This window comes from Atractosteus spatula, chromosome 2 (assembly GCF_055471065.1).
Source record: "Atractosteus spatula isolate fAtrSpa1 chromosome 2, fAtrSpa1.hap1, whole genome shotgun sequence".
In the NCBI taxonomy this organism is placed as follows: domain Eukaryota; kingdom Metazoa; phylum Chordata; class Actinopteri; order Semionotiformes; family Lepisosteidae; genus Atractosteus; species Atractosteus spatula.
In genome coordinates this window covers 407,275-433,139 of record NC_142707.1, presented here as the reverse complement: position 1 = coordinate 433,139, position 25,865 = coordinate 407,275, and the positions used below count along the sequence as shown (strand labels likewise).

The 25,865-nt window shown below is 46.5% G+C and overlaps 3 protein-coding genes and 1 long non-coding RNA gene across 6 annotated transcripts; 1 reads left to right on the top strand and 3 right to left on the bottom strand.

Annotated features, from left to right (window-relative positions):
* Positions 1 to 1,848: 1,848 nt before the first annotated feature.
* rhoaa (ras homolog gene family, member Aa) lies at positions 1,849 to 11,561 on the bottom strand. Its single transcript, XM_088939117.1, has 5 exons — positions 11,471 to 11,561; positions 6,846 to 7,001; positions 6,369 to 6,489; positions 5,446 to 5,576; positions 1,849 to 4,861 (listed from the first exon to the last, which is right to left on the bottom strand). The coding sequence occupies exons 2-5, from the start codon at positions 6,999 to 7,001 to the stop codon at positions 4,688 to 4,690; spliced, it is 582 nt and encodes a 193-aa protein (XP_088795243.1). The 5' UTR covers positions 11,471 to 11,561; the 3' UTR covers positions 1,849 to 4,687.
* A 2,349-nt stretch (positions 11,562 to 13,910) lies between these two features.
* ndufb11 (NADH:ubiquinone oxidoreductase subunit B11) lies at positions 13,911 to 16,010 on the bottom strand. 2 transcript variants are annotated; one of them, XR_016086065.1, is made up of 4 exons: positions 15,777 to 15,984; positions 14,776 to 14,906; positions 14,371 to 14,556; positions 13,911 to 13,927 (listed from the first exon to the last, which is right to left on the bottom strand). XR_016086065.1 is itself a non-coding variant. In XM_088905102.1 (3 exons), the coding sequence occupies exons 1-3, from the start codon at positions 15,957 to 15,959 to the stop codon at positions 14,424 to 14,426; spliced, it is 447 nt and encodes a 148-aa protein (XP_088761228.1). In that variant the 5' UTR covers positions 15,960 to 16,010; the 3' UTR covers positions 14,315 to 14,423. The 2 variants fall into 2 exon arrangements, 1 of the variants encoding a protein (XP_088761228.1); XM_088905102.1 differs by lacking the exon at positions 13,911 to 13,927 and having other exon boundaries at positions 14,315 to 14,556; positions 15,777 to 16,010.
* A 2,601-nt stretch (positions 16,011 to 18,611) lies between these two features.
* LOC148838855 (butyrophilin subfamily 3 member A3-like) lies at positions 18,612 to 23,099 on the bottom strand. Of its 2 annotated transcripts, XM_088908555.1 has the most exons (7): positions 23,001 to 23,099; positions 22,304 to 22,413; positions 21,783 to 22,121; positions 20,742 to 21,023; positions 19,900 to 19,998; positions 19,285 to 19,311; positions 18,612 to 19,039 (listed from the first exon to the last, which is right to left on the bottom strand). In XM_088908555.1, the coding sequence occupies exons 2-7, from the start codon at positions 22,371 to 22,373 to the stop codon at positions 18,924 to 18,926; spliced, it is 933 nt and encodes a 310-aa protein (XP_088764681.1). In that variant the 5' UTR covers positions 22,374 to 22,413; positions 23,001 to 23,099; the 3' UTR covers positions 18,612 to 18,923. The 2 variants fall into 2 exon arrangements, with proteins under 2 accessions (XP_088764681.1, XP_088764689.1); XM_088908563.1 differs by lacking the exon at positions 22,304 to 22,413.
* On the top strand, positions 20,467 to 25,779 carry LOC148838854 (uncharacterized). Its single transcript, XR_016086318.1, has 2 exons — positions 20,467 to 21,379; positions 25,083 to 25,779. It is a non-coding gene; the product is annotated as an uncharacterized LOC148838854 (long non-coding RNA).
* Positions 25,780 to 25,865: the final 86 nt, after the last annotated feature.

The window sequence follows — 25,865 nt, the reverse complement described above, 5'->3', positions numbered from 1 at the left end:
AATGGCCATCTACCGGGGCGGAGCTTGATAGGCGGACTGCTGCAGCTGATTGGTCCAAAAACTTTGGGTCCATTCCTATAAAACATATGATTGGGTAAGAGCCTTATCAATCAACATTTTTCTCAGGCGGGGCGTCCACAGCGCCGCTTTTCTATTGGATCTGACATTTCCCTTTAAGAGTTCCGCGGACACCATAGGCCAAGAAAAAGAAAGTCCGCCTCTCGTTATTGATTGGCTCTGCTTCTACGTGACGGCAGTTTCGAGCTCTCTGATTGGTTAGAGATGAAGCCGTCTTTTTGTACAGGAAGGCCAATGTCGCAGCGCGCAGGGCTTGGTGCGGGTCTGTAGGACTGAGGAAAGTTGGCCTGGCAGGCTAAAAAATTAAAGCGCACCCAGTGCTTGTACTGTAGTAACCTGGAAGTGAACAAAGTGCACGTAGAGAATGTAGAGCTGGTTAGCCCTGTTGACGAAGACAGCAGTCACTACGCTGCACTGTTCACGCTCCTTTCTGTAAATTTCAGGCTCCTGAACGGATGTGACCTTTTAGAGTTGGGATCTTAATACCATTATTCATCTCATGTTCAATGTAAATCTGTAATGCATTTTCATCCCACGGTGTCTCCAAGCACTTTACAAGTGTAGGACTGGGATTTGTAGTGTTCATTTAAGAAGCAAGTTATTTAATTAAGGTTTGGTATTTAATGCAGCATCAGGGGCGGTTCTTAAGAGGGGGGATATACGAAGCTCAAGGGTTCGTGGTGTGTGTAGGGAGCTGTTTTGTTTGAAGAGTGGAGTTCTACAGGATTACATCTTGTACGAGTGATAATAGTAGTCTGTGAGTTAAAGAAGAACTTCGTTTTTTTTTATGTTTGATGTGGTTTCCAAACTGAAAATAACTAAAACCTGTTACTGGAACCCAAACCCCCAGAAGGTTTAATTTTTACACATATTTAGCGGACTCACTTTACTCGCCACTCAAGTGAATCCCCAACCTCGGCGACACACAGCAGCTGTTCTGCACCAGCAGTGAAGGAATGAGAAATCACTGCAATGATTGAACGTCTTCAACGTGTGGTGTCTTTCGATATTCAAGCAGTACTATTGCTAACACCCTCAATTGGGATGCATATGTTTTGAGCATCACAATGGAAGCGCACCAGAGATTGTATTTCCTGTGTCAACTGAAAAATGTCTCAATGTTTCTTGGCCCATTCTCATTCAGGGTTATGGAGCCATTACTGAGGGCATTCTATAACAGTTTGGTTTGGCAACGTGTCTGACCATTCAAGAGGCAAATTGCAACACTTTGTTCTCTGTGCAGGGAGTCATTGGCTGACATTTTCATTCTATTAAAGACAAAATACACAAATTTGTTAAGTAATAAAGCAAACATTTTGGATAATTAGAAAAAAACAATGTTGACAGTTCTCTTGATTTTAATTGGACATACTGTTTGCTTAATTTTTTTTTAAAGCAAAAACACCTCTGGATGATTTGCGCAGATGCATGATTGCCTGTGAAGGAACAGCAGCCATGTACAAGCGTGTATCTGAGCTCTGTACACGCAGCGTCCATCCCTGAACAAGCGTGTATCTGAGCTTTGTGCACGCAGTGTGCATCCGTGAACAAGCGTGTATCTCGGCTCTGTACACGCGGTGTGCATCCCTGAACAAGCGTGTATCTCAGCTCTGTAAACGCGGTGTGCATCCCTGAACAAGCATGTATCTCAGCTCTGTGTGTGCAAGCATGAGCAACTGTGTTTGAGCTGCAGGAGGACATGACCATAACTGTGATCAGTCTTCTTCCCCTGTCCAAGTGTGCATCAAAGAGGACACTACACAAACTCAGTACCCTAAAAACAATTTTTATTTAAAGTAGTTTTAAAAGCAGACTGAGGAAATTCCAAGATGCATTTGTACAAAAGGTAAAGTTATATGCGGCAGATTCTTTTTCTCTCGTGACTTTATTTTAAAAAGAAGTACTTTTAATATAATATTTAGTTTTTCCTTTTTTACATTTTTAAGGTAAGATTCTAGAATTGCAAGAGGGTATTACTGATACAGTACAAGCCAGTAGAATTCCACACAGGGTTAAATATACAGTACAAGAGCAGAAAAAAAGGAAGGAGGCGCAGGGTTTGTACGTGTGAGAGCTAGAGGAAGCTGAACACTTGCCCCCTTCACGTCCCCTGGGCCAGCACAGACAGGAAAATGTGACCAGGACCGGTTTAAAAAACATTGACTTACTTCAGACCTTGTAAATTAGGTAGGTTTTCATATTCCCAAAGAAACACAGTGAGAAGTTTCAGCACTGCATTTTTCAGTTAACCTTCCATCCCTGTGGACTCCATCACTTGGACACAGGAGATTTAGTTTCAAATGGAGGACGCTGAGCAAATGTGCAGGTCAACCCCCCCTTTGGAAATCGTTAAAGACTCCTTAACAAAGGCTGACTGCAACCCTGATGGGTTTGATCTGCACATTAGCCAAGTTCTGTGTTGGCTTTCACCAGTACTCAGAAACTCGTCATCAATCAGCACAAAGGCCTTAAAGGAAAGTAGGCTAAGCAAAACAAAACCAGAAAACCAGGTGTGAATACATCTTATCCACTCCCAAAAGAAAAAAGCCAAAATCTAGAATATTACAAATATATGTAATATTGTATGCATATATATAGATAGATATGGGCAGCTGAAAAATCCTCTCACCTCCTTTCATGCTGAAAAGCTCATGCATTGTGCACTGTGGACCTGTCTGCAGTTTTTCACCCACTGCTGCAGGGATATCTAGTCACCCATTACGTAGAAGTCTTACAATATGTGTAAAACAGGTCATTCAAGTCACAACACTTAACTCAAATGTGTGACACAGTCTTCCAGCTCTCCAGACTGTCCAGACTGGAATCTCCATCAGGATGACCCTCTGTAGTCTGACAATGCAGCCCCCTTTACTGTTTATCAACTGGGATCCTATTTCCTTCTCTGTTCACATGGCTGATTTTATCAAATGATTCCCATATCATTTGCTATTCTCAAACAATTAACCCTCTCTCCCAGCCCTTTCACACAAAGCTATCACTGTCAATATCCTGGGAGGAAATCAGGGTGACCCCAGGGCTAGGACCCCAGTCCAGTGTCATTTATCTTTTCGTGGCAGGGTTTAAATCGTGAATTAAAATCGCCAGCTTATTTCCTTTTTCCGCCCTCTTTTCAAATCCCAGATGCAATCCTGGGACCCTTTTAAAGGATTAGTGCGAACACAAACCCACTGGGGTTACAGGGACAGAGGCTCAGACTGACTGAACGACTCCGAGGGGCGATTCAATGGAACAGATGGTGAGGAAGGATCCTCCGGACGCCGCTGAACACCAGCTCGGCGCGCTCCAGCGAGGCGAGAGGGGCCGCTGTGTACGGCGAGAGCCAGGGGTGGGGCCTGCTCACAAGCTACAGACTACAGGGAGCCTGACAGAGCGGCAGGTCACAACTTGCTGCAGTGGTCTACAGGTGATGAAGGAGGACAGAGGTGGCAGGAATGTTTGCGAAGAGTCCTTTTAAAATACACTGCTATGCTTCTTCACACCAGGCTGCCAGACAGGCACCTCATGCCAGGATGTTGCACTGGTTGCAGGCCCTGCCCAGCTTGGAGGGGAAGCAGTGGGTAAGAGGAGAGGGGGGTTACCCCCAGTTTTAAACAACACAAACTCAGTCTTATTAACAACCCATCTGTTAATGTTCAAAAATCCTTTACAGTCGGTCATTTTTATATGTGGCTGAAGCTCTTAAAACAGTATCTCTGCTTCTATGAGACAGATTTGTGGAACTGAACCCGACAGGAGCAGGCAGATGCCATGAGGAAGGAGCTTCAGTGCTACAGACACAGTGGGGCAGAAACAAGGAGCTCATGCAGATCCACCAGTCTACACTGCGGGCCCCCGGCAGTAATGACCGAAACAATACTAGTCCCACACTGCAGATGAAAAAAAGACTGAGGACTTATGGCGAAATGTTAATTTAAACACTTATCCACAACTCAAGATACAGCATCCTCTGTCACTAACACTGCCAAGGGATGTCACCTGTCAGTTTCGCACAACATTCGTCACCCAGTCCGCTGCTAGAGACATCATTCAAATAATGCCCTCTTCCCAATAGCTATCCAGGGTAACAGCTGCGTTAGCAACAGGAACACTATCTTGGAGCGCAGCTGGCATGTCGCCAGCTTTGAGGAAAAGCCCAGTAAGCAACTTCCATGAGTGCCACAAAAATATTTTGGCTACAAACGATGACATGAAGAACAAAACTTAAAACATTTTATAGACATTTGTTTCCAGGGGACCTTTTCTCTGTCGATGACACAACACTGCAGATGTTATTGTTTTGAAGCCAAGTGTTTAAAACTAAGGGCGAGCCCTTGAAGAAAACCAAGCCACTGCTTCTGTGTCCAGCCTGCCTGTGAGGGAGCCCCTCTCATCAGCCAAGGCAACTGTCCATCTGGGAGAGGAAGGCTGTTCCTGGAGAGACGATCCTCTGGTTTGGCGCTAGAACAGGATCGGATGCGGAGGCATGAGCTCATACCTGGAGTGGGGCAGGACAGCGATGGAGGAGGAAGCTGGGGGGCAGAAGGGGGTTCTTGCTGGTACATTTTCCTTGGCCTGGTTTTCTTTCTCCCTCTTCACTTTTTCCTCTCCTCTATAATAAAAGGCAGGCATTCTTCTTCCCGCGCTTCTTGGCCTGCAGCGCCGCCCTGGTGGCCATTTCGAACACCTCCCGCACCCCGTCCTTCGTCTTGGCTGAGCACTCCAGATAGCCGAACGCGTTGATGCGGTTTGCCATGTCTCTGCCCTCCTCTGGCTTCACTGGCTCCTGGAGGTGGTAAAGGGAAGAGACTGATCAGCACCCCTGTCTGAGCGACTTCTCCCGCTCACCGTCAAGTTCAACGTTCGGTTTTCACCAGTCATTTCCTGTCTTAAAGCCGACATTCAGACAAACACTAGCGATTCTAAATTCTGAACACTGACAGCAAATACAAAACACACAGGTAACATAACATGAAACTGCACCGACTTTGAGGAAAGTCTGTCAGCGGTACCACCTGCAGATTTTAATTTTGTTTGCTGTTATTTCAACTTTGGACCTGGACTTTGTATGCTATTATGAACAGGTTTCCTATGCTGCTATTTCTCTCTGCATGTCTTTGCTACAGTGTAGTCTGAAGAGTAAGGCGAGTGTGGGAAAGCCTGTCTGATTGTGACAGATATTAGTTGTAGAGGAACAGGTAAAGGTTTATTTCACGCTGAAAGGACAAGAAAAGAGACACAGCGTTTCGGCTATGGAGCCTTCTTCAGCTTAGTTGCAGCTGGGAAGATTGGCTTCTCCTCCTATGTTAGAAAGCAGGTGCTCTGCCCCTCACAGGCCCTGCGCACTGACAGCGATGGCGCACAGCGTACCTGCTTCATCTTGGCCAGCTCGCGGCGCGTGTGCTCGTCATTGCGCAAGTCCTTCTTGTTGCCCACGAGGATGATGGGCACGTTAGGGCAGAAGTGCTTCACCTCAGGAGTCCACTTCTCAGGTATATTTTCTGTCAGAAAGCACAGTCACAGTTAGACAGGAGCCTACAATGCTAAACTATGGCAGACTCAATGTGAAGAAAAAAACACAGGCCGTAATTCCAAAACACCTCAAGGAATCGCCATCTAGGGCTTTCACATTCTTCAAACACCTAAACAGCATTTCACTTGATCTGCAATGTGCTCAGTTCTGTTCAGTAAAGTACCTGACTTTTTGTTAATTTACAGTTTTGTATTTAAATGCAACGTACTTTGATCAATCCATTTATCAACAGTAAACTACTCATCCTGGAGAGAGCTGCAGGAGACCGCACACTGTCTGCTCTGCTAAGTAAATCATATTATTGTGAAATCGCAGCCTTGCTGCCTCACAGCTTGGATCGGGGTTGTGGACTGGAGCTTCTGTGTGGAGTTCCCATGTTCCCCAGGCCTGTAAGGGATTTCTCCAGGTGCCCCAGTTTGCTTCCACCTCCCTAAGGCATGCTGGGTAGGGTGGCTGGTGTCTCTAGATTGACACTGCACGCCAGCGTGCCCTGCGAGGGTCTAGTGTCCAGCCAGGGCATGGCCCTGCAGCGATCACCTCCAGCCTGCAGAGACCATCTAGTCAGAAAGGCACTGCAAGTGGCAGTCAGCTGATGGGTAGAAACGACTCAAACTGATGAGCAAGAGTGAATATTAACACTGCCTCTGTATCTCAGATGTTAGAGACAGGGCTAACAGCCCCACTCTCTGTACGCCCCATCAGGTCAGCAGTGGGAGAGCGACGTCTTGCTGCTCTGAGACAGACGGAGGGTCTCACTTACCCAGGCTGTCAGGGCTGTCGATGGAAAAGCACATGAGGATGACATCAGTGTCAGGGTAGGACAGGGGCCTGAGACGATCATAATCTTCTTGCCCAGCTGTGTCCCACAGTGCCAGCTCCACCTGTGAGAACAGCAACACCATTCAACTGAAAACCCCCTCTTTCTATGCACACTGCTTGGTTGTAGTGGAGAAAAATTCTTTATCTCACTTTTTGAAACATGGAACTTATGGAACATAATCTTAAATTATGTTTCTGCATCTCAAGAACATCATAGAGTTTTGTGTTTCCAGGGGTCTGTTTTGGATGGCTGGTTCAGAGCTCCCACTGGCGGCCAAGGAGGTCCAGTTCAGAGCTCCCCCTGGCAGACAGGAGGCCAGGAGGCCCGGTTCAGAGCTCCCGCTGGCAGCCAGGAGGCCCGGTTCAGAGCTCCCGCCGGCAGACAGGAGGTCTGGGCCTGGTGGTACCCGTTACTCACCTGCTTTCCATCCACCTCGATATCGGCTACGTAGTTCTCAAAGACAGTAGGCACGTAGACCTCAGGAAACTGGTCCTTACTGAAGACAATAAGAAGACAGGTCTTGCCACAGGCTCCATCCCCCACGATCACCAACTTCTTACGTATTGCAGCCATCTTCAAAAAAGAAGCAGGGGTTCAGGACACTGGCAAGGGCTGTGCTAACCTCAGAGGAAAACAGTCACACAAAACCCCAGACACATCAAAAAGGCTCGTTTAAACATCTGCAGCACACTGAAGTGCAGTTCTGTTCGATAACACGAAACCTCTGATGCTAATGCTACTGCACCAGCATCCAGCTCCAACCAAACAAACTCAGACCACCTTCACTAGCAAACGCACTCCCGCTCGCTTGTTAATGATCAGCAACCAATGTCAAACCATGAAAGTGACACCACAAACACTTTCCTCATCTTTCAGTTTTCCACTCAAGCAGATGAGTTTTAGACTCTGATAAAATTTGTATGAACAAACAAAAACACGCCCAGCAAGCTCAATACACTCACAGCCAGATAAACATTCACACTGTAATGCCACGCACACAGCACTACATCAAAAATAAATCGGAGGCTAACTTACTAACGGACAGAAGCTGGGGCTGCCCAGTGCCACACCACTCACACAGCATTATTTTTAAAGCACAATATAATTTGAGCTAACATTAGCAACAAGAAATTATGAATAATAACAATTTAGTTTTAAGGAGCAAAATGTAGAACATTTCCAGAATCACTGGTGAGTGATGTTGAACAGTTGTTGATCAAGGCATCTAAATAACATCTGACTTCAGATGAACCTCCTCAGCAAATGTGAAGAATTCTGTTCGCATTATACAGATGTTAACAGGAGAGACTTTTGCAGGCAGCATTTCCTAGGTGATTAAAAACATTTTTTGATGTCTTACATTTTTTTAGTAATTGTGAAACTAAAATGAATTAGTTTAGTAACTGTAAATTATTTTCACTGTAATATCTAATAAAAACATGCTTGCCTTACCAATAAATGTTCAGTAAAGCCCTGGGATATTTCAGTGTTTAGTTTTCCTACAAATGATTCAGTGACCACACACTTGCACCATGACATTTGTCTGGTATTACTGCTCGGGTGCAGTTATTGTACCCCAGCTGTCACTGAGCGTCTCCTCTGCAGTGACAGGTTGCCACTGAAGGCCAGCGCCCTTCTGGCTCGTTCAGTGTTTTCTGTGGTTATGTGATGCAAACAGAATAAAGCACAACGCAATGCAAACAGCCTCCTAGCTGGAGAACGTTTCTCAAGCAAACGTACTCGCAGGTAGACTGCAAGAGAACTGAGTGTGTTTGTACAATGTAAAAAGGAAGCCAAAGGAATTTAATATACAGCTGCAAGTGTACTAAAAAACAACCCTAAACCCACACTCAAAGAAATACAAATTTCCTACAAAAAAAAAAGGTTGCTGGTTCAAATCCTGCGGCCGGCAGAGGAATCCTACTCCGTTGGGCCCCTGGGCAACGCCCTGAACCCCAACTGCTCTAGGGGTGCCGTATAAATGTCTGACCCTGTGCTCTGACCCCAAGCTTATCTCTCCCTGTCTGTGTCTCACGGAGAGCGAGTTGGGGTATGCTAAAAGAATAATTTCTAATGCAAGAAATTGTACATGGCTAATCAAGTGATCTTATCTAAAATGCACATCTTTATTTTAACCTTGACATTATATTATAGTTCACAGCACACAAAAACAGAGCTAACAATTCAAATATCAATGGATCACTTTGAGAAACAACTTACAACTTAACAAATTACAAAGAGAGAGAGTCTTTAATATCCCCAAGGGGCAATTTGTCTTACAGCAGCAGACAATATAAAGATAAAAATACACATATCCACGATCAAGAGAATCATTTGTTAAGCATGTCTATCGCCAGAGGTATAAATGCAAAATTATACCTCTCAGTTTTTAAATGGGGAAATCTATGTCCTGATGGGCTTTACAAACCTGTTCCTGTAGGAATACCTGGCGTGTCCCTGACCTGTTCCTGTAGGAATACCTGGCGTGTTCCTGACCTGTTCCTGTAGGAATACCTGGCGTGTTCCTGACCTGTTCCTGAAGAAATACCTGGCGTGTTCCTGACCCTTATTAAAGAATAAAGGAAAGTTTTCTATGTTGTGGTCTCAGCTCCCAGTGGTTCCATCAGGTTTATTCCCTTAATAGTGCTTTGGCTGTCTCTAAAGAGTAGATCAATAAGAGCATCTTCCCAAGTATGCTGGCCTTTACAAACCGGGTTAAGGAGAAAATAATGAAACAATTCTCCCAGTACACTGTCACCTTTTCTACATTTCCTGATTACAAGCAGCTGCCCCTGTTAATATCAGTGTTTAACCGCCAACACAATAAATTGCTGTGGATGTTACAATAAATATGGTGATTAGGATTTTCAAAACAATCTTAACATTTTTAGATTTTAGTAAGGGATCCTGAGAAAAGGACAAAAGTTACAAAGGCACACTTTACTGAGAAATTAACACAAATACTTCTATGAGAATTGGAATGACAGGTTCACCATTAGGTAGTTGTAATAATCATCTGCTGTATCTCAGTTAAAAAGAACAGAATAAGACATGCTCCATAATACACTAGGAGGGCTCGAAGATGAAAAACATTTGTACTGATGTCAGCCGAGACAGTTACCTGAATTTACAACACAAACAGCAGGAAAACAGGCCTTTACTCTGCAAGACATCCAATTCATTCATCGCTGCAACATGGGCTGGCCCAGCCTCTCCTCTTCGCTTGATCTCACATTCATGAGCTGTGCACCTGTACCCACTTACTCTCGCCATCGCCCGCCTGCCCCACCGTTGACTGGACTTGCTCGTGCGTTGCACAGCAGGGGCTGACTGCAGTCGCCCCCGTGCCTGAGCTGCCGGCTGTGACAGCACCACACTCTCACACCGGGAAACACACGGCACAGTCCCATCCCTCACACTGCTCCGGACGCAGTTCCGCTGTCAGAACGTTACACCTTTAATGCCAACAGACAGCAATCGCACAAGAACAGCTCCTTCTGCACCGGCAGAAACCCATCAGCTCTCTGCATGAGAAGGGGGTAACTCGCAACACTGCGGACCTGTCCTGACCCACGAGTAGAAAACAGCGCTCTGTGGTCCATGCCTGTTGTTTAGCCCACCCTCCCTGTTCCCTCTCGTATCCGTTCTGTAGTCTGAGATTTTTCATACTGAAGGGGTAGTGGGGCGAGACTATAACTCACCTTTCTAAACAAAGGTATCCATTAATTTTATATTTGCCGTGATCAGCTTCCCTTAGTTTCAGTTACTTTCAGAAAGCCATAGTTCCTTATTAAACTTGAGGTCTTACATTTTAATCCTTATGCTTTGAGCAGGTAACGTATAAACATGTGAAACAACACGCCCATTGTTTAATTTGTTCCTATTGTGGATGAGATCTTTTCTGAGCTTCTTTTAAAAACTGGCCTGTTCTGAGCTTCATGCTCCTCTTTTGTCCTGAGAAAAGTTTGGAGTGACAATTATTAGGGTTAAAGGTCAGCAGTGTTAAATACTGCAAGATCAGTACAGGGACAGGTTAAAACATCTCAACTTCTCCTGAACTGGAGAAAGGAAGCACACAATACACACAGTTGATATTTGAAAGACCAAACTGTCTAAAATAAATAACTGTAGCTATTCTTTATGGACATTGAAAATAATTGAGAACTGGATCACCTATTATTAAAGTACACACGATCTTAAAGCATCAGAGGGAAGGGAACACCGTGCTGGTCACCTTCACGCAACAATACCAGGGTAGAGAGAGTGTGTGTGTGTGTGTCAGACACGGAGGCAGGAGCTGGCGGAGCTCTTCAGCGCAGACACCCGGCCGGCTGGAGCCGGAAGTGCAGATGCGGAAGTGGGGCCTGACCGGAAGGTGAATCCTTCCCAGCTTACAGAGAAAAAAAACTCCCTCGATCGCGTAATCCTATTAAGCCCGAGAGCTGCTCCGTGTCCTGTATTAACGCCCCCCCGCCGCCCGCCCCCCTGTCCCCCCCCCCGGGGCGATCTGAGCCCGGGGTCCCGCGAGCGCCGAGCACGCGCCGCCCCGCCGCGCCCAAACCGCCTCCGCCGGCAGAGACGCTGGTTCAACGGAAACCCGTCAGGGCGGCTGCGGGCTGAGGTACAGTCTCCCCCCCGCGGACCGAGCCGCCACTCGGCATCTGTGTTCGCGGCGCAGCCCCAGAGCGGAGCCCTCGCCCGGCCCAGCGCCCCGCAGCCCGGCCCGCGGGTGGGCCCCCGCCCGCCAGCCCGCAGACCGCGCTGGGTTACTGGCCGGCAGCTCACAGCGCAGACTGCGGCTTTCCTCACGGCCCGCGGAGAGCAGGAGCCCGCACAGCCGGCCGGGAGCACGCATTCCGCGATTCAACTTTCTTTTTCCTCGAACTCGGAGTCTTTATTGTTGTTGTGGGCTTCTCAAGGAACTGGATAACCCCTCCTTATATATTCTTTCAAAATCGGACGCACATCGATACTAGATACCACCCTGACCCGGCGTGCGCCCTTCTGAACAAGTTAAACATGTTAAAATAAAAAGACTTTACCGTTTGTTGTCGGTCTCAGACTCTCCTCTTTCCTTTTTCTTTTCCTGTCCGACTCTCACGCTCCGCCCCCTTCGTCCCTGCCACGCCGAGCTACCCGCCTACCGGCGCCGCGCTCCACCAATCGCACACCCAGGTTTCTGGATTTGCGCCCAAGCAGCCAATCACAAAGCGTGTTTGGTCACCTTTCTGCTTTTTCGTAGTGACGGAAGGTGTGACGTCAAAGTGACCCGACGATCCAATCAGGGACGAGTGTTGACTATATTGGCAGCTCTTGCGGCCAATGGAAGAGGGCGAAAAAGGCGGAACCCGAGTCCAGCGAGTCTCGGCGAGAGATAAGGGAGACGCTGAGCCTGCTGTCATTGCGTGCTGCTGGCAGCGATATTAAACCATGTTTATACGGCATTTCAGTGGCACTTTTCCTAATTCTACAACAGGAAAATCATATTTTTAATTATCCACAAAGCTTCTTCGATTTGTCATGTCAACTATAGACATGACTGTTTGAGTCTGATATACTTTCAGTTAAAAAACAATACCATGACACCATTACCTCCTGATTCCTGATAAAAAAAAACAACTTGGGAAATGGCCACTAGGTGATCTGTACACAAAGGTTGGTGAGGGTGTGAAACAAGCTGCCCAGACATGTTGTTGAAGCCAATACCCTGGTAACCTGATAACCCATGGGTTCTGTGGTGTAATGATTAGCACTCTAGACTCTGAATCCAGCGATCCAAGTTCAAATCTTGGTGGAATCTGAACTGCAGCTTAATCAGATGAGCATTTTGTGGGCGGAGTGGTGGCTCATTGGCTCAGGATCTGTGCCCGTGCTGTAAGGGTGCTGGTTCATATCCCACAGCCGGCAGAGGAATCCTACTCCCTGAGCAAGGCCCTGAACCCCAGCTGCTAAATGGCTGACCCTGCGCTCTGACCCCAAGCTTCTCTCCCCGTCTGTGTGCCTGTGTGACTCATGGAGAGCAAGCTGGGGTATGTGAAAAGACAAATTCAAGATTTCTTTATTTTCCATATACAACAAGTGTATTGGAATGCTCACTCATTCAGCTGGATCAAATTCAAATTCCTAATACAAGAAATTGTATATGGCCAATAAAGTGATCTGATCTGATCTAAAGACACAGCTGGATGAGATCCTGGGATCTATTGACTACAAACAGCCAAACAGACTAGATGGGCAGAATAACTCTTCTTATTCACAATTCTTCTGTTCTCTTGTTTTGCACTTAGAATTAGCAAATATTAAAATTAAATTAATTTTAATACAGACTCTAATTACTCTTGCGTTTCTTAACTATTTGAGAAAATTGTATCCAAATTAGTTATTTCCTATACAAACTTGGGTCATGGTCAATTTCAATTATCACTGAGCTCCTGTCCTCTCATGATAAGCAGGAAAAAAACAAAACAAAACCTAACCTGAAATCTGCAGCTTTTTAGCTCTGAAAATGATTTGAGGAAAAGCGTGTTTCAGCTAAGATGAAAACCAGGAGACACCAAGGTTGCAAGTAAGGACTGTCTGGGGGGAGTGACCAGAGGTGTGTCCAGGGGGACTGTCCCAGGGAGTGACCGGAGGTGTGTTCAGGGCAGTGGTGAAATCAGGACTGTTTCTTCTCTCTCTGGTGCCGGGCTGCTGGACATGGGGCTCTTTTAATCCACTGCACTGTCCTACACTGATCCTACCTGCCAGCTGTACAGTGACAGATAGGTACGTACTGAGGGTCAAAAGAGCTTTCACTCTGTTTACACATGTGTTTCATGACTTTATTATTATTGTCCTCATTTTTATTATTCATGCATAACTGACCATGATCAATCAGTGTTGTGTATCACTCTAGTGTTGATTCAAAGTTTGTGAGAGAATGTGATGCAGACATGCAGAAGAGAAGTTAATTATAGTGTACAACAGACCAACTGATGGAGAGGTTCAAATGAAAAGGTCTGGACAAAAGTTAGTTGCTTCAGAAGTTCACTTGTAGTGACTGATGGCAACTGACTTCGTTGTGCATGGATTCAATCCCGATCCCTTCCTTTCCTGGGATTTCCCTTCACCCCTCACACACACAATGAACAAATCTGCATTTTTGAAGGAGTTGGGATAAATATGTTTATGCTAAGCTGTTCCATTAAGGTTGAACTGAATGACGGGTTTCACTCCACAGCACTGAAGCCAAGAGGACCCCGCCAGGATCACAGGAACAGGGAAACAGGAGGCTCGGCTCACTTCAGATCCGTTTTACTTCAGCTGTTATTATTAAACACATGACCTTCTAATGTTAAACATTTCAAGAATTTGCAGCTTTTCTGTGTTGATGCAGAGGCCTACTGAGTGAAATGACAAATCTTTTAGAGGAATCATGTTGCTTATAGAGGTCTGACCTCCTCACTCCTCAGGAAAGCAGCTCTAATGCTCAGGTGGGGAGCTGGGTCGGCATGCGCAGGCTGTAGAGGAACAAGCAAGAGGTTTATTCCAGAGGAACAAGTAAAAGGTTTATTCCAGAGGAACAAGCAAGAGGTTTATTCCAGAGGAACAAGCAATAGGTTTATTCCATGCTGAAAAGAGAAGAAATTAAATGCTTCAGCTCATGCCCAAAGAAGGCTCCACAGCCAAAGCATTGTTTTCTTTCTACTCTTTTCAGCATGGAATAAACCTATTGCTTGTTCCTCTGGAATAAACGTTTTACTTGTTCCTTTGCAACTCTAATGCTCTCCTTGTTGGGTGAAACGGAATGAAAACTACAGCAGGAGTTGGTTTGGCTTGAGTTCTTATAGGAACAAAAAGCCAACCTGTTGCTTTACAGCACTCTTTATTATTCAAGACATGAAAAGTGGTGGTTTAATTTTTTTATTATTATACAGGAATCCAAGAGAATAATTAAACATACTCTTAACATCCAAATGTCCCATGAAGCTGCAGTGCCAACCTCCAGGGCTGCAGTTAATCCTCCTCCTCCACAGGGGGCAGTACAATCTTGCTGGGGTCATAGTAGTACTCATCCATAACGGGGAGCCCCTGTGCCTCCCTCTGCTTGATCACCCGTTCCGCCTCCCGCCGAGCCCACAGCCTCATCCTGAGCAAGGAGAGAGAGTCAGAGGTCAGCAGTTTAAGTCAAGGCACTAGGCCCCCTGCAGCGAGGGGGGATCCCCAGGGGCCCCGGTCCCCAGTCGGAGTCCAGACACACACAGCACCAGTCACCAAGCACAGCCGCAGCGTCTCCACACACAGTCCCTCACCGCAGGGCTACACACAGCACACGTCTGCCTCCACAGCCCCTGCGTGCTGATCTCACCCGTGATCGGGCAGGTAGTGTACGAAGGCGCTGCCGATGACGATGGCCACGGAGATGCCGAAGAAGAAGGCGGCCCTCATGTTCCACTTGTCGACGTGCGGGTCGCTGTGAAAGCCATGGTAGTCCTTGTTCTGTCCGGAGGAGGAAGAGGGTGGCGGAGCGTGAGTGAGCATTCCTGAACCGCTGGCGCGCCACAGTGGTCCGAGCGACCAGCCGCTGAACACTTCACTAGTGCTCAACACAAGCTTCATCACTACAGCTGACCGATGTCTGGCTTTCAGAGCGATCCTGCTGTCGGCAGGTGGGTGCTGGGTGCTCGGTGCTGGGTTCAGACACACAAGCTCAGGAGAGAACCCTGTCTACTGACACCCTGAACTCCCGGACACTCGAACCCCAGCACCAGCGCCAGAGCCTGTGCAGCACACAGGAACCAGAGCGCCGACCTCTCCAGTAGCACAATACAAAATAACAACATTAAGATAAATCTAGAGTTATGCTACTCGGCAAATCTACAGGTGTCTTTAGAAGCCCAGCCTGACCATCTTATTATCGGGGTGATAATTCTTAATACCATTATAATCAACAAGATAATGACAGGTTAGGAAAAAAAAGATTGTGATCCATATTTGATTGATTAGCTTCCCGCTGTTTGTTTACAACATTAACACTGAAGTATAATTTTTAAGACCGTGAGACTTCAGAAGACTTTCAGAGAAGCCCACTGCACCTCGCGGCGAACACACGCACAACATTAAAGCCTTCAGTTCATCTGAACGTCGTCTGTCCTCCAGCACACTATACTTCTATTACCTTTATAAGTGTTGTTTTTCTTGCAACATGACAGCATTACATTTTTGAGAAAAATAGCGTACATATTTAAGTGTATGGTTCACTTTACTAAAACAACACTGAAAATATAAGCGCGCCTGAACACCTTCACCAGATTACAGCTGGTGATGCGCTGTCCGTCCGGGTTCTGCTGCTCCAGGTCCGACACTCACCTTATCGTACATGCTGACCGGTGCGGATTTGACAGCCTTGTGCTCCGCCGGCTTCAGGTCCGACACTGTGGCGGACTCGGCCGCGGCGGGGGAGCGAGTCTGAGACACCAGGCGAGCCCCGGACACCGGGCCGAGCCGGACCCGGGACCAAGTCGGCCAAATCCGCAGAAACCGAGCGGCCATGTTCCCCTTCAGCGCACGACCCCTTCGCCCTGGAAGCGGAAACTAGCGATGGCGTTAACTGTCGGAGGGCAGCAAAGCGGCGGATTAAAGGGGAGGAGTGGGAGTGCATGCGGTGTGTTAATGATAACATATTATACTGAGAAATGCGTCGCACTGGTGTACGAACGATGCCGCTCTATGTTATAAAATAAAAAAATTGAAAATAAATCATAAAAGGAAATTCAAGATTTAAATGTTCTTAAAAATAAAACCATTGCTTTGTAATCACGAGTTCGTGTATAGCCAGTAGTCGGCATCACCGATTAACTGAGAGCATTTTAAACTTGGATTTTCTTTGATTATTTTAGTTTTCTGTGTTTCTTGAACTGATAGGGGTCGAAGCCTAACAGCCAACCGACTATTTTACGGTAAATAGTAGATATGATTTCGGTATCAAGATCATCTGGCATGAACTATCTAAAAGAAACTAATTTATCACTGTCATGAAAGGCACTAGATATGATGAAGATGTTAATTACTACGAAAGAATCTCTGTTTTGCAAAGGAGCACCCAGGGTGGCCCCGGAGTGGACGTGCTGAGTGGACTAATTAGTGGAGCTGTGTAAGTCTGCAGTGTTTGTTGTTTCTTAGGAGCATATAGTGTATGGCCCTGAAATAATTCTAATGAGATCTAAACTAGGACCTAAACCAATCATAACATTAAAGAGAGAGAGAAGATACCAGAGGGAAACACACTTCAAGGTGAAAAGCAACAAAGAGATGAACTAAGAGATGATTAATCCCAATGACATTTTAACAGCAATTATAACATAATAACAACTCCTGCTACTATTTAATACAGTCCTTGCCTGCACCCCAGTGGAACGTCTACACAGAAAGCAAAGAACTGAACTGCTGAGGTGGAGTCGCAAGCTGGGTGGAAACAGAGAGTGAGAGAGGGGGAGAGGGAGATAGGGGCGAAGGGGGAGAAGGAGATGGGGCGGAGGGAGATAGGGGCAGAGGGAGCGAGGGAGAGAGGAGGAGAGGGAGAGAGGAGGAGAGTGAGTGAGAGTGAGAGTGAGAGAGGGGGAGGTTAACTCCTGTGATTTGGATTCACAGTAACACAGACGTGAGGCTCTGAGGCGTTGTCAAAACCTCTGTCTGCTGTTGAACAGTACACAAGTACACACACTGAACGTCCATTAACAACAGTTTTATTAATTAACTCATTGCTTTCTTCTTTTCACTACAAATAAAACTTCTGTTTGCCTTTTCCTTGTTTTCTTTCCCCCATTTTATAATTAGACTTTTGTCTGTTGGCATATTTGTATGTTACGAATTTATCTGCTTAAAGATCTTATTTTCCATGTTTTATCTTGCATTAATAAAAAAAATATTAAAGAGTTTGAGAAAAACAAAAATCGTTTGCAAGCAGTCATAAAGCATTTTCCTCCGGGGCTGGAGGCCCAGTGTTGAAGCAGTGGGCTCTGGGGCTTGTTTGCTTGTCTAGGTTATAGTCAGAGGCTTAGAGTTCCCCCAAGGGTTGAAGAAGGGGTACAGTTTCCCTTCGAAATTCTTACTGAACGTGTACAAGTGAAGCTTATTTTCCACGTCATAGAACGAGACCTTTCCACCCTCATAGTCCAGGAACACGCCCACTGTGTGAACTGTTCCCTTGGTCTGGATTCGAGGCCTGGTTGTGTCGAGAGCCCTGTACTCATTGTAGACAAACCAGATGCTCATGTAGCCATGGTTGGGCTGAATGTCTCCGATCAGATCCCTTCTCACAGTCTCATAGGCCACCCCAAGATCCCAGTGATCCAGTTCGCCCACATTGACTTCCCAGTAGTGCTTCCCACTGGAAAATCCCTGTATTCCCAGCACCCCTGACCAGTATTTATACCTTATTTCATTGTTGGGAACATCTTTCAGAGATTCATCGTACTGCACTCTTTTTCCATCTTCAGAGACTCGCAGCTTTGGGTGACTAGTTTCCTTATCCATTATTATGTCGTCTTTCAGGAGAAAAGAGAGATAATGAATTTCAATCCAACACACATGGTGCTGGTCTGCGCTCAGAGATGTTGTGTTGTTACTCACCTTTATGCTGTCGAGCTCTCTTTATGACTGTAGAAACACAGACAGAGACGGGTGTTGGAATCTGGATGTGTTGAGTTTAGCAGAGCAACCTGTGACTCTGACTGCTGTTGTCAATGACTGCTGGCTGTAGCTCATGCTCTCCTGAGTTATCATGGCCAGAATCATTCCAGCTGTTTTGACATTTTAATTCACACCACTGGGATACAAAACAACCTGACGATGGAGATTTTGAGACCAATCGTTCTCTATATCCATGAGTTAAGAGCTGATAAAGCACTTAAAGAGTGTCTGCTGTGATTATACTGAGGCACTCCTGGAATCTGCTGGGAGCCTCCTCACTGGACTGAGGCATCGTATCACTGCAACGGGAAGCTCTGGTGAGGACAGTGCTGGCGATTAGCGTATAGTCCTACACCAGACTCTCACCATATTCTCAGCTGTTTGAGGGATTTTTTGTTTTCCTTTCTAATACATGAATTAAAATATCAAAACAAAGGGAAGTGAATGAACAGTATATATTGGATATAAATGCTGCCCAGTGGACAGGAACACAAATGGGCTTTCTGTCAGAGTGACATATAGACGCCTCACTTCCTGGGCTAATATCTATTGTTGTGTTACTGTCTGCATTGACAAGAGCTGTCTGTGTATCTGCCACTGTGTATCATGGTGATGGCTGTCTCTTTAATGTCACTGGATGAGGGCAGTCTGTTTCAATTAATCTATTTCACATGACAAGGGCAGTAAAATGGAGACATATGTAATACAATATTAGTGTGAAACACAGAAGCGCAATACTGTTTTACTGTTTCATTTTAACATATTAGCCTGACCGCAACAGCGTCCCTCAAAGACAGCATGCCTGAAAGCCACCTTCTTTAATTTCTACACATGCTGTTGTGTAGCTGTGAAAGGCACAGAAATGTACTTGAGTTTGACCATGTATGGACACCAGACAGTGTGTCTCCTGTCCAGACTGACCCACTGACCTTCCTCTGCACCTGTACAGGAACACAAACAGAAACAGTGTTTGTCAAGTGTCTGTCTGGAGAGCAATAGAATCCTTTCCATGTCTCCCCACCTTCCATCTGCCAGAGAACATAACTTATTATTATTATTATTATTATTGTTGTTGTTATTAATGCTTGCTGTCTCCCTGCCTTGGTGCAGTATCTCTTCCTCTTCTTACAGTTCAATGGATATTTTCCCCAAAATGATTTTTGAAATTTGCGAAATGACAACTTACCCAAGACTTCTCCTAGCTTGAGGTTCTCTGAAAAAAAGAAACATTTTATTGTGAGTTAAGTAGTCAGAGCACTGGTAACATGTCTTTCTCTTACTCCACATAACAAAAAACATAAAATTACTAAATCTATTCACTATATGGAACTTGTAGTGATTATTTTGTACCTTAAAAGTTAACTTACAGAAAACCTGGAGGATGTTGAGATTTATGGAGATTCATCTTGGTCTTTTCTTGCTGGATTCAGAGCAAAACTGACAGTGTGAGACAGCTGGATCTACAGTGTACTGCACCCAGTCTCTCACCTGGACAGACACTGGTCCCAGGTTTGTGTATCTGTTGTCACTTGTTCACTAGTTGTTTACAGAAAGTAATCATTTGTTTAAAAAAGTCATTTATTTAAAGACTTGCTAAACCTGAGTAATTAAAATAATTAAGAGCGTATTTGGTGGAATAAAAACTGAGAAAACAGGGGAGCCCTCTGACTATGAGAGCCTGTGCAGAACACCCCTTCACACAGACAGCTAGAGCTGGAAGATTAGAAACAAACATTCATCTCTGGGAAGTATGGAGTGGAAGCAAATTAAAAACTCCTGTGTGTTTTATTTGGGAAATTACCTTTTTTCAGGATGATGACGTATATGAGACTAATGAGAAAGATGACAACGAGGACTACAGCAGATATGAACCAGGGCTGTGCTGGTGTGAAAAAAGCACCTGGAAACAAGATGACATTTCAAATAGTTTAAACTCTGGTTACAAACAGACAAATTCGTTCCACAGAGGTGGACAAAACTATGCCCGAAGACGCAGCTCTTCTCTATAGAAACGCTTTTGATATTGTGACATAAACAGTGTTCCTGGAGAAACGTGATCAGCTTTGCAATTAGCACCGAGTGTAACGAGGAACATGCTGAGGTTACTGTGCTGTCGTCACTACTGGTACCAGCTTCACTGTCTTGTAACACACAGAGATCCCTGTGTTGACTTTTCAAAATAAATAATAGTAATAAGTAACAAGATGAACAGCACTGGCACTAACAAGCTAAAAGTCAATGCAGATGAGCTGCCCTTAAAGAGAATCTGGTAAGTTTTGAAAAATACATTTCCTTACATGTACTGTTTGGAGTTTTTTTTCATAATTTCTGATGAAACACATAGCAATAACGACCAGAGGTGCTTCCTGTTTCTGTGGAAGGGTTCAGTTGGCACAGCAGCGGACACAGCGACTGTGCCACAGACACAGAGGCTAAGGGAAGATTTCTTTTAAAAGGAGCACCAGACTTTGTTCGTAGGTGAGTTTGGAAAGTTAAGTATGGGAAGAAGAATCCCCCGCGTGATACTGAGGAGGAGAATAACGTGTGTGATCTCCCTGCTGGAGCGCTGAGATCCTCACTCGCCACTCGCCCTGGACAGGCAGCTGGGTGAGACAGCAGGACACTGGTGCCGTGGGAACTGACCGCTGACGTGGATCCTGGACTGGATCTGCCTCCCGTCGCCCCCAAACTCCAGAACACAGGAGACCTCGGCCTGCCCCTGCCCCGACAGCAGCAGGTGTGTGCTGACAGAGTACAGCCCCTCCCTGCTCCGGGTGAAGATGCCCCTGGTCTTCGGCACAGGGGCACCTGTCTCGTCTGCCCACAGCACCTCTGGAGCGGGGTACCACCCCTCAGAATGACAGGACAGCCTGATGCCCCCGCCCTCGTGCCCTTCCAGAGAGACCAGGGGGGCACTGCCAGTCACTGAGGGGACCAGAGAGAACACAAGATTACGGGGGTCAAGGCACCCTGGAGCAAAACGCCAAGGCTCTGCAGGAGGCTCTGCTGTCTGTGCTGGTCTGCTGGGACAGGACCTGCTTTCGTCAACAACTGAGAACTGCAGAGCGTCTTCCAGAGCTGTGGACAAGCCTCGGCCAACACGTTATTTCTGTTTTTGCCACAGGTCTGTGATTGTGCGATATCTGGGGGAAAAACCTACAGAAACAGCTCTTCGCATCTGGAGTAAATCAGCCTTCCGCCAGGCCTGGGCCTGGGAGGCGCCTCAGTGAGAACAGAGGAAAGCAGGCGTCAGTGGTCTCTGGAGTGGAGTTTGCAATCAGGTGGGGATTTAAGCTTTGATTTATTCTGCACTATAATTTTTGACATTAGGTTTGGTTTTGGGAGAGCAGAGATACAATAAACCATTTTAACAAAGAACACCATGATACAATCAACATTTAAATTATTAAGGGCAGGAATGATAAAAAAGCAGGGAGACCCCCTAGCTTTCCTGTACAACCCTAATCAAACCTCCCTGTGATACAAAAGCACAATACAGTGGAACTATGGGAACGGAAGGGACTGCTGTATACTATAGGGGTGGGAAAGCAGGATTATTGTGCTAATTGTCAATGGAAACTTTCATGAGGACAGGATGACTGCCTGCACTCTGTAACATGAGTGGCTTGATGTGACTAATATAGCACTGGGTGAAGGGACTGCAGAGACAGAGAGAATACTCACTGGAAATCTTCACCTCCACTTCTCCTCTGCCATAGTAAGACCCTGATTCCACAAAGCAGGTGTACAGTCCCTCGTCAGACACTCGCAGGTCCCTGATCAGCAGAGAGACGTTGCCTTGCTTCAGACTGTCTTTGAACAGCCTCACGCGGCCCTCGAACGCCCTGCCCTGCCTCTCTGTACGGTGTCTGTACAGGTGGACCTCCTCGTTCCTCTCCTTCCGCCCCCATCGCACCTCCAGGGGCTCTGCGCTGCGGGCCGGAGAGAGGTGGCAGGGCAGCATGAGGTCAGCCCCCAGCTGGGCAACCAGGGGCTTGTCAGGAACCTGGACAGTGAAGGACTCTGGAGACAGGAGACAGCAGAACAGTCGGACGCCCACGGTCATGCAACCAAACTGAGACAGTTTGAAATTTTTACCAGAAGAGATAGTGGGGGCTGGAGGGTGGCAGAGAGGGGGAGGAGGAAAGTAAAAAAAGAGAAGGAAGATAGAAAAGCGCAAGCTCTTTCCGAGCCTGTCCTCTCACCTGGGCTGGCCCCCCGCACCTGCAGGAGAGCCACAATCACAGAGAGGCTTCTCCCCAGGGTGCACAGCATGTCTGCTGCCGGTCAGTGTCTGACTGCCGTGGCTGCTCCTCTGCAGAGTGGAACACAAACTGGATCACCTCCAGAGAGATACTGCCACGGTCGACATCCCTCCCCTAGAGGGCGCTCCACTACTCCTGTCATTAGTTCTGTGTGATTGCTGGTGATCCTCTATTTATTCCCAGTGCCCAAGGCTCAGGGTTGGGCATTAGGGTTCGGATGTCGCGAGGCCCGCCTGTCACCAGGCTGCTGGACGCCTGAGGGCACAGCCTCCTCCCCGACATCGCCTGACCTGAGCTCGGGGCTTGGGGGACCTCTCCCCATGATCCCAGGACTTCCCATGTTCCTGTTTCCCCTTCCCGGGGATTTTAACCTTGTGTCGTTTCAGGATGGGTCTCACGCTATCGGACTCAAGGACTGTGCCCTGACCCTCCTCTGAACCCGTGCAGATTTGGACGCCTCTCTTTGTTCCCCTGTTCACCGCCACTCGCCCTGTCACTGTTATTGAGATGCACTATGAAACCCCTGTGTGTTTTCCCCGAACTACGTCTCCTGTTTCCTTCAGCTCTTACCGCTTCACCCAGGGTCTAACATAACACCCGAGCCGGATTGCTGAGCCAATCTGTAACAGATACTCACAAAGATCCTCTGCCTCCCGAGAGATGCCCCTCTCCAGTCTTATCCCTCCAGGTGGTCGAAACACAACCAGGCCCCCAGCTGCATCAGGATATACCCCTGTCTCAATGTCAAATCTCTGTTCTTTCACTTGCTCCTTGTAAACAGGACTTTGTCCCCTGTTATCTTCAGCTCCTCTGGGCTTTATGATCAGTGTTAACACATAAACTGTGATGTCTTACAATTTTTTTATACTATGCTAAGAAAATGAAACCACACAGACTCAGAGTTTGACCTAAAGTAGATGGAGCATGATCAGCTTGTCAGGATCAGGATGTGAGAGGGCTGGAAGAGAACTTCAAATAATATTTTTTGAGTAAAACAGATTGACACCATAAAGAAAAATGGGGAATGTTAGCTTTATGTTGACATGGATTAACAATTAATTTGTATTGATGTTTTTTTCTGTGTTCACCAGTCAGAGTAGCCAGGGAGTGCAGAAGACTGTCACAGTCCTTTAAGACACATGTAACATGAGCCAGAGGGAACTGCAGGGCTTCAGAACAGGACAGACCCAGATTTCTGTATTCTCACAGCCATCGCTAGGCTCCCACTACACAGCAAGACAGTGCCCGTCTCAGTGGGGCGGACTTCTTCGGACTGGCTCAGCACAGAACCTCAGGACTCAGGAAGGGGTTAAACTTTCACACTGAATATTCAATTGGACCAATGTAAACCACCAGCATGCGTAACAACAACAATAATAATCATCATCATCATCTTTGTTTTTTAAATAGTGCACATAATGGGACATCATTTAATGGAACTTTATAATAAAACAACAAAATATCTGGTGCAGATTTACTCTGGTGTCCTGTCATGCTTGTTGCCACGGATGAGCAGCAGTCTGAGTATCTGTGGTGATTAATTCGACAGGAGACCTGACCCGCCTGGAGCCTGTTATCCTTCACACCCACCTCAGGTGGTTCAAGAGTAATTCAGCCATGACCTGACACTGCTGGGGACTCTGCCAAAGAGTCTGAAGCTCCTCCAGCTTTGTTTTGTGTTCCTGAGCTCTTGCTGGGTTTGCTTCCTGTATTCTAGACCATGCTTCCCTGACTTCATTTCTCATATTAATAATAATAATAATAATAATAATTCCTTACACTTATATAGCGCTTTTCTAGACACTCCACTCAAAGCGCTTTACAAGTCATCATCCAAGCCCCACCTGGATCATGCGCCAGTCCACTCCCCACACACCAGCTCTCAGTGGGGAAGAGAAGAGTGATGAAGCCAGTTCAGAGACAGGGATTATTAGGAGGCCAGGATGAGTAAAAGCCAGGGGGAAATTTAGCCAGGATGCTACTGTTTTCAAGAAACGCCCTGGGATTTTTAATGACCACAGAGAGTCAGGACCTCGGTTTTACGTCTTATCTCAAGGACGGCGCTTTTTTACAGTATAGTGTCCCCATCACTATACTGGGGAATTAGGACCCACATAGACCATAGGGCGAGCGCCCCCTGCTGGCCCCAGTAACACCTCTTCCAGCAGCAACCTTAGTTTTTCCCAGGAGGTCTCCCATCCAGGTACTGACAGGCTCACACCTGCTGGGCTCCAGTGGGCTGCCAGCTGTGAGCTGTGAGCTGTGAGCTGCAGGGTGATATTCCCCCTGTGCCTTCCAATGTGTCTTTTTGTTTATGGACTCTACTTGCTCCCCTATCCACCCTAGAGACTCTACAGCTCTAGGGTGGATTTCCCTTTGTGGCTCTTCCATGTTTACAGGCTCTGACCCCTGGACTGTGGATCACTCTGGACTGTGTCGGCCTGCACTTCACTAGCAGGTGCTCGCTGCCTGTCCTTGTTTGACCCAAACCACCTTCTGTTCTCCCAGACTTATCTGCCTGCATCTGGGCTGCATGTGTGCTGTATATTAAAGACCAATACCATGCAGCAAACTGACCATTACAGTCACTTCTGAATGACATATTAAACCCCTGAATTTAGAGTCCTTTGGGTGTTAAGTGAAAATAACCTCAGTTTCAGAACATTCAGACTTGAACATCCAGGCAACTGTTTTATTATCTGTCTGTGTCTTTCTCTAGATGTCATTATGGATCCCTGCCACCTCTCCTCTGCAGGAGGCGCTGGGCCCAGGGACTGTCAGCACTGCAGCAGGGACCTGACCAGGCCCCAGCCCTGCCTGGGGAGGAGGGAGGAAACCAGAACAGCTGGTGAAGACAGAGGGAGAACATGCAGACTCCACACACACAGGCACCCTAGGCCAGAATCGAACCCAGAACCCTGGGGCTGCAAGAACACAGAGCTGACTGTCGTTCCATTCTTGAACTGTATCAGTATTAAATATTATACAGGCTACACAAATTTAGTCAACGAAAGTAGTTTTCAAAAATAATTTATTTTCACTGTTAGAAGCTCTAATCTATTTCAGTGACAGCAACCAGTGGTCGTCATGACATGCTCCTGTGTTCAGGTTATCATAACACAACATAACATAAAACACCTCTTAACCCTGACCTTTCAAATAGGAGCCCTTTGCATGACAAGCAGAGCTTCTGGAGCCCGAAATCAAGGATGCCATATCACCGAGCATCTGTTCTAATAAAGGAAATAATAAAACGTTACAGGGAGGCGTCTCAGCATCTGAAAATGAAGTACAATAATTCATAAGCAAGGTCTAAGAAAGCAGCACAGTGTTTCTGATGTATTGGTTAATTTGTTCCAATGTATTCTCATTTGTTTGGTCGGTGATATGCTGAGAAACATTAAAAACACAACAGATACTATTGGTTCCAAATGGGGATAATTTCTTGCCTTTTAATGGCATGATCTTCCTGTCAGTAACACATTTCAAGCCCAGTACAAGG

Excerpts from the sequence above, each read along its gene's own strand:
- ndufb11 (XM_088905102.1), bottom strand. The coding sequence starts at position 15,959 with ATGGCCGCTCGGTTTCTGCGGATTTGGCCGACTTGGTCCCGGGTCCGG. Across the intron at positions 14,907-15,776 it reads CGGTCAGCATGTACGATAAG|AACAAGGACTACCATGGCTT; the intron begins GTGAGTGTCGGA and ends TCCTCCGGACAG. Across the intron at positions 14,557-14,775 it reads CACTACCTGCCCGATCACGG|GATGAGGCTGTGGGCTCGGC; the intron begins GTGAGATCAGCA and ends CTCCTTGCTCAG.
- LOC148838855 (XM_088908555.1), bottom strand. The coding sequence starts at position 22,373 with ATGCTGTGCACCCTGGGGAGAAGCCTCTCTGTGATTGTGGCTCTCCTG. Across the intron at positions 22,122-22,303 it reads GGTGCGGGGGGCCAGCCCAG|AGTCCTTCACTGTCCAGGTT; the intron begins GTGAGAGGACAG and ends TCCTGTCTCCAG. Across the intron at positions 19,312-19,899 it reads CGTCATCATCCTGAAAAAAG|AGAACCTCAAGCTAGGAGAA; the intron begins GTAATTTCCCAA and ends TCTTTTTTTCAG.
- rhoaa (XM_088939117.1), bottom strand. The coding sequence starts at position 7,001 with ATGGCTGCAATACGTAAGAAGTTGGTGATCGTGGGGGATGGAGCCTGT. Across the intron at positions 5,577-6,368 it reads CGACAGCCCTGACAGCCTGG|AAAATATACCTGAGAAGTGG; the intron begins GTAAGTGAGACC and ends GCTTTCTGACAG. Across the intron at positions 4,862-5,445 it reads AGCTGGCCAAGATGAAGCAG|GAGCCAGTGAAGCCAGAGGA; the intron begins GTACGCTGTGCG and ends TACCACCTCCAG.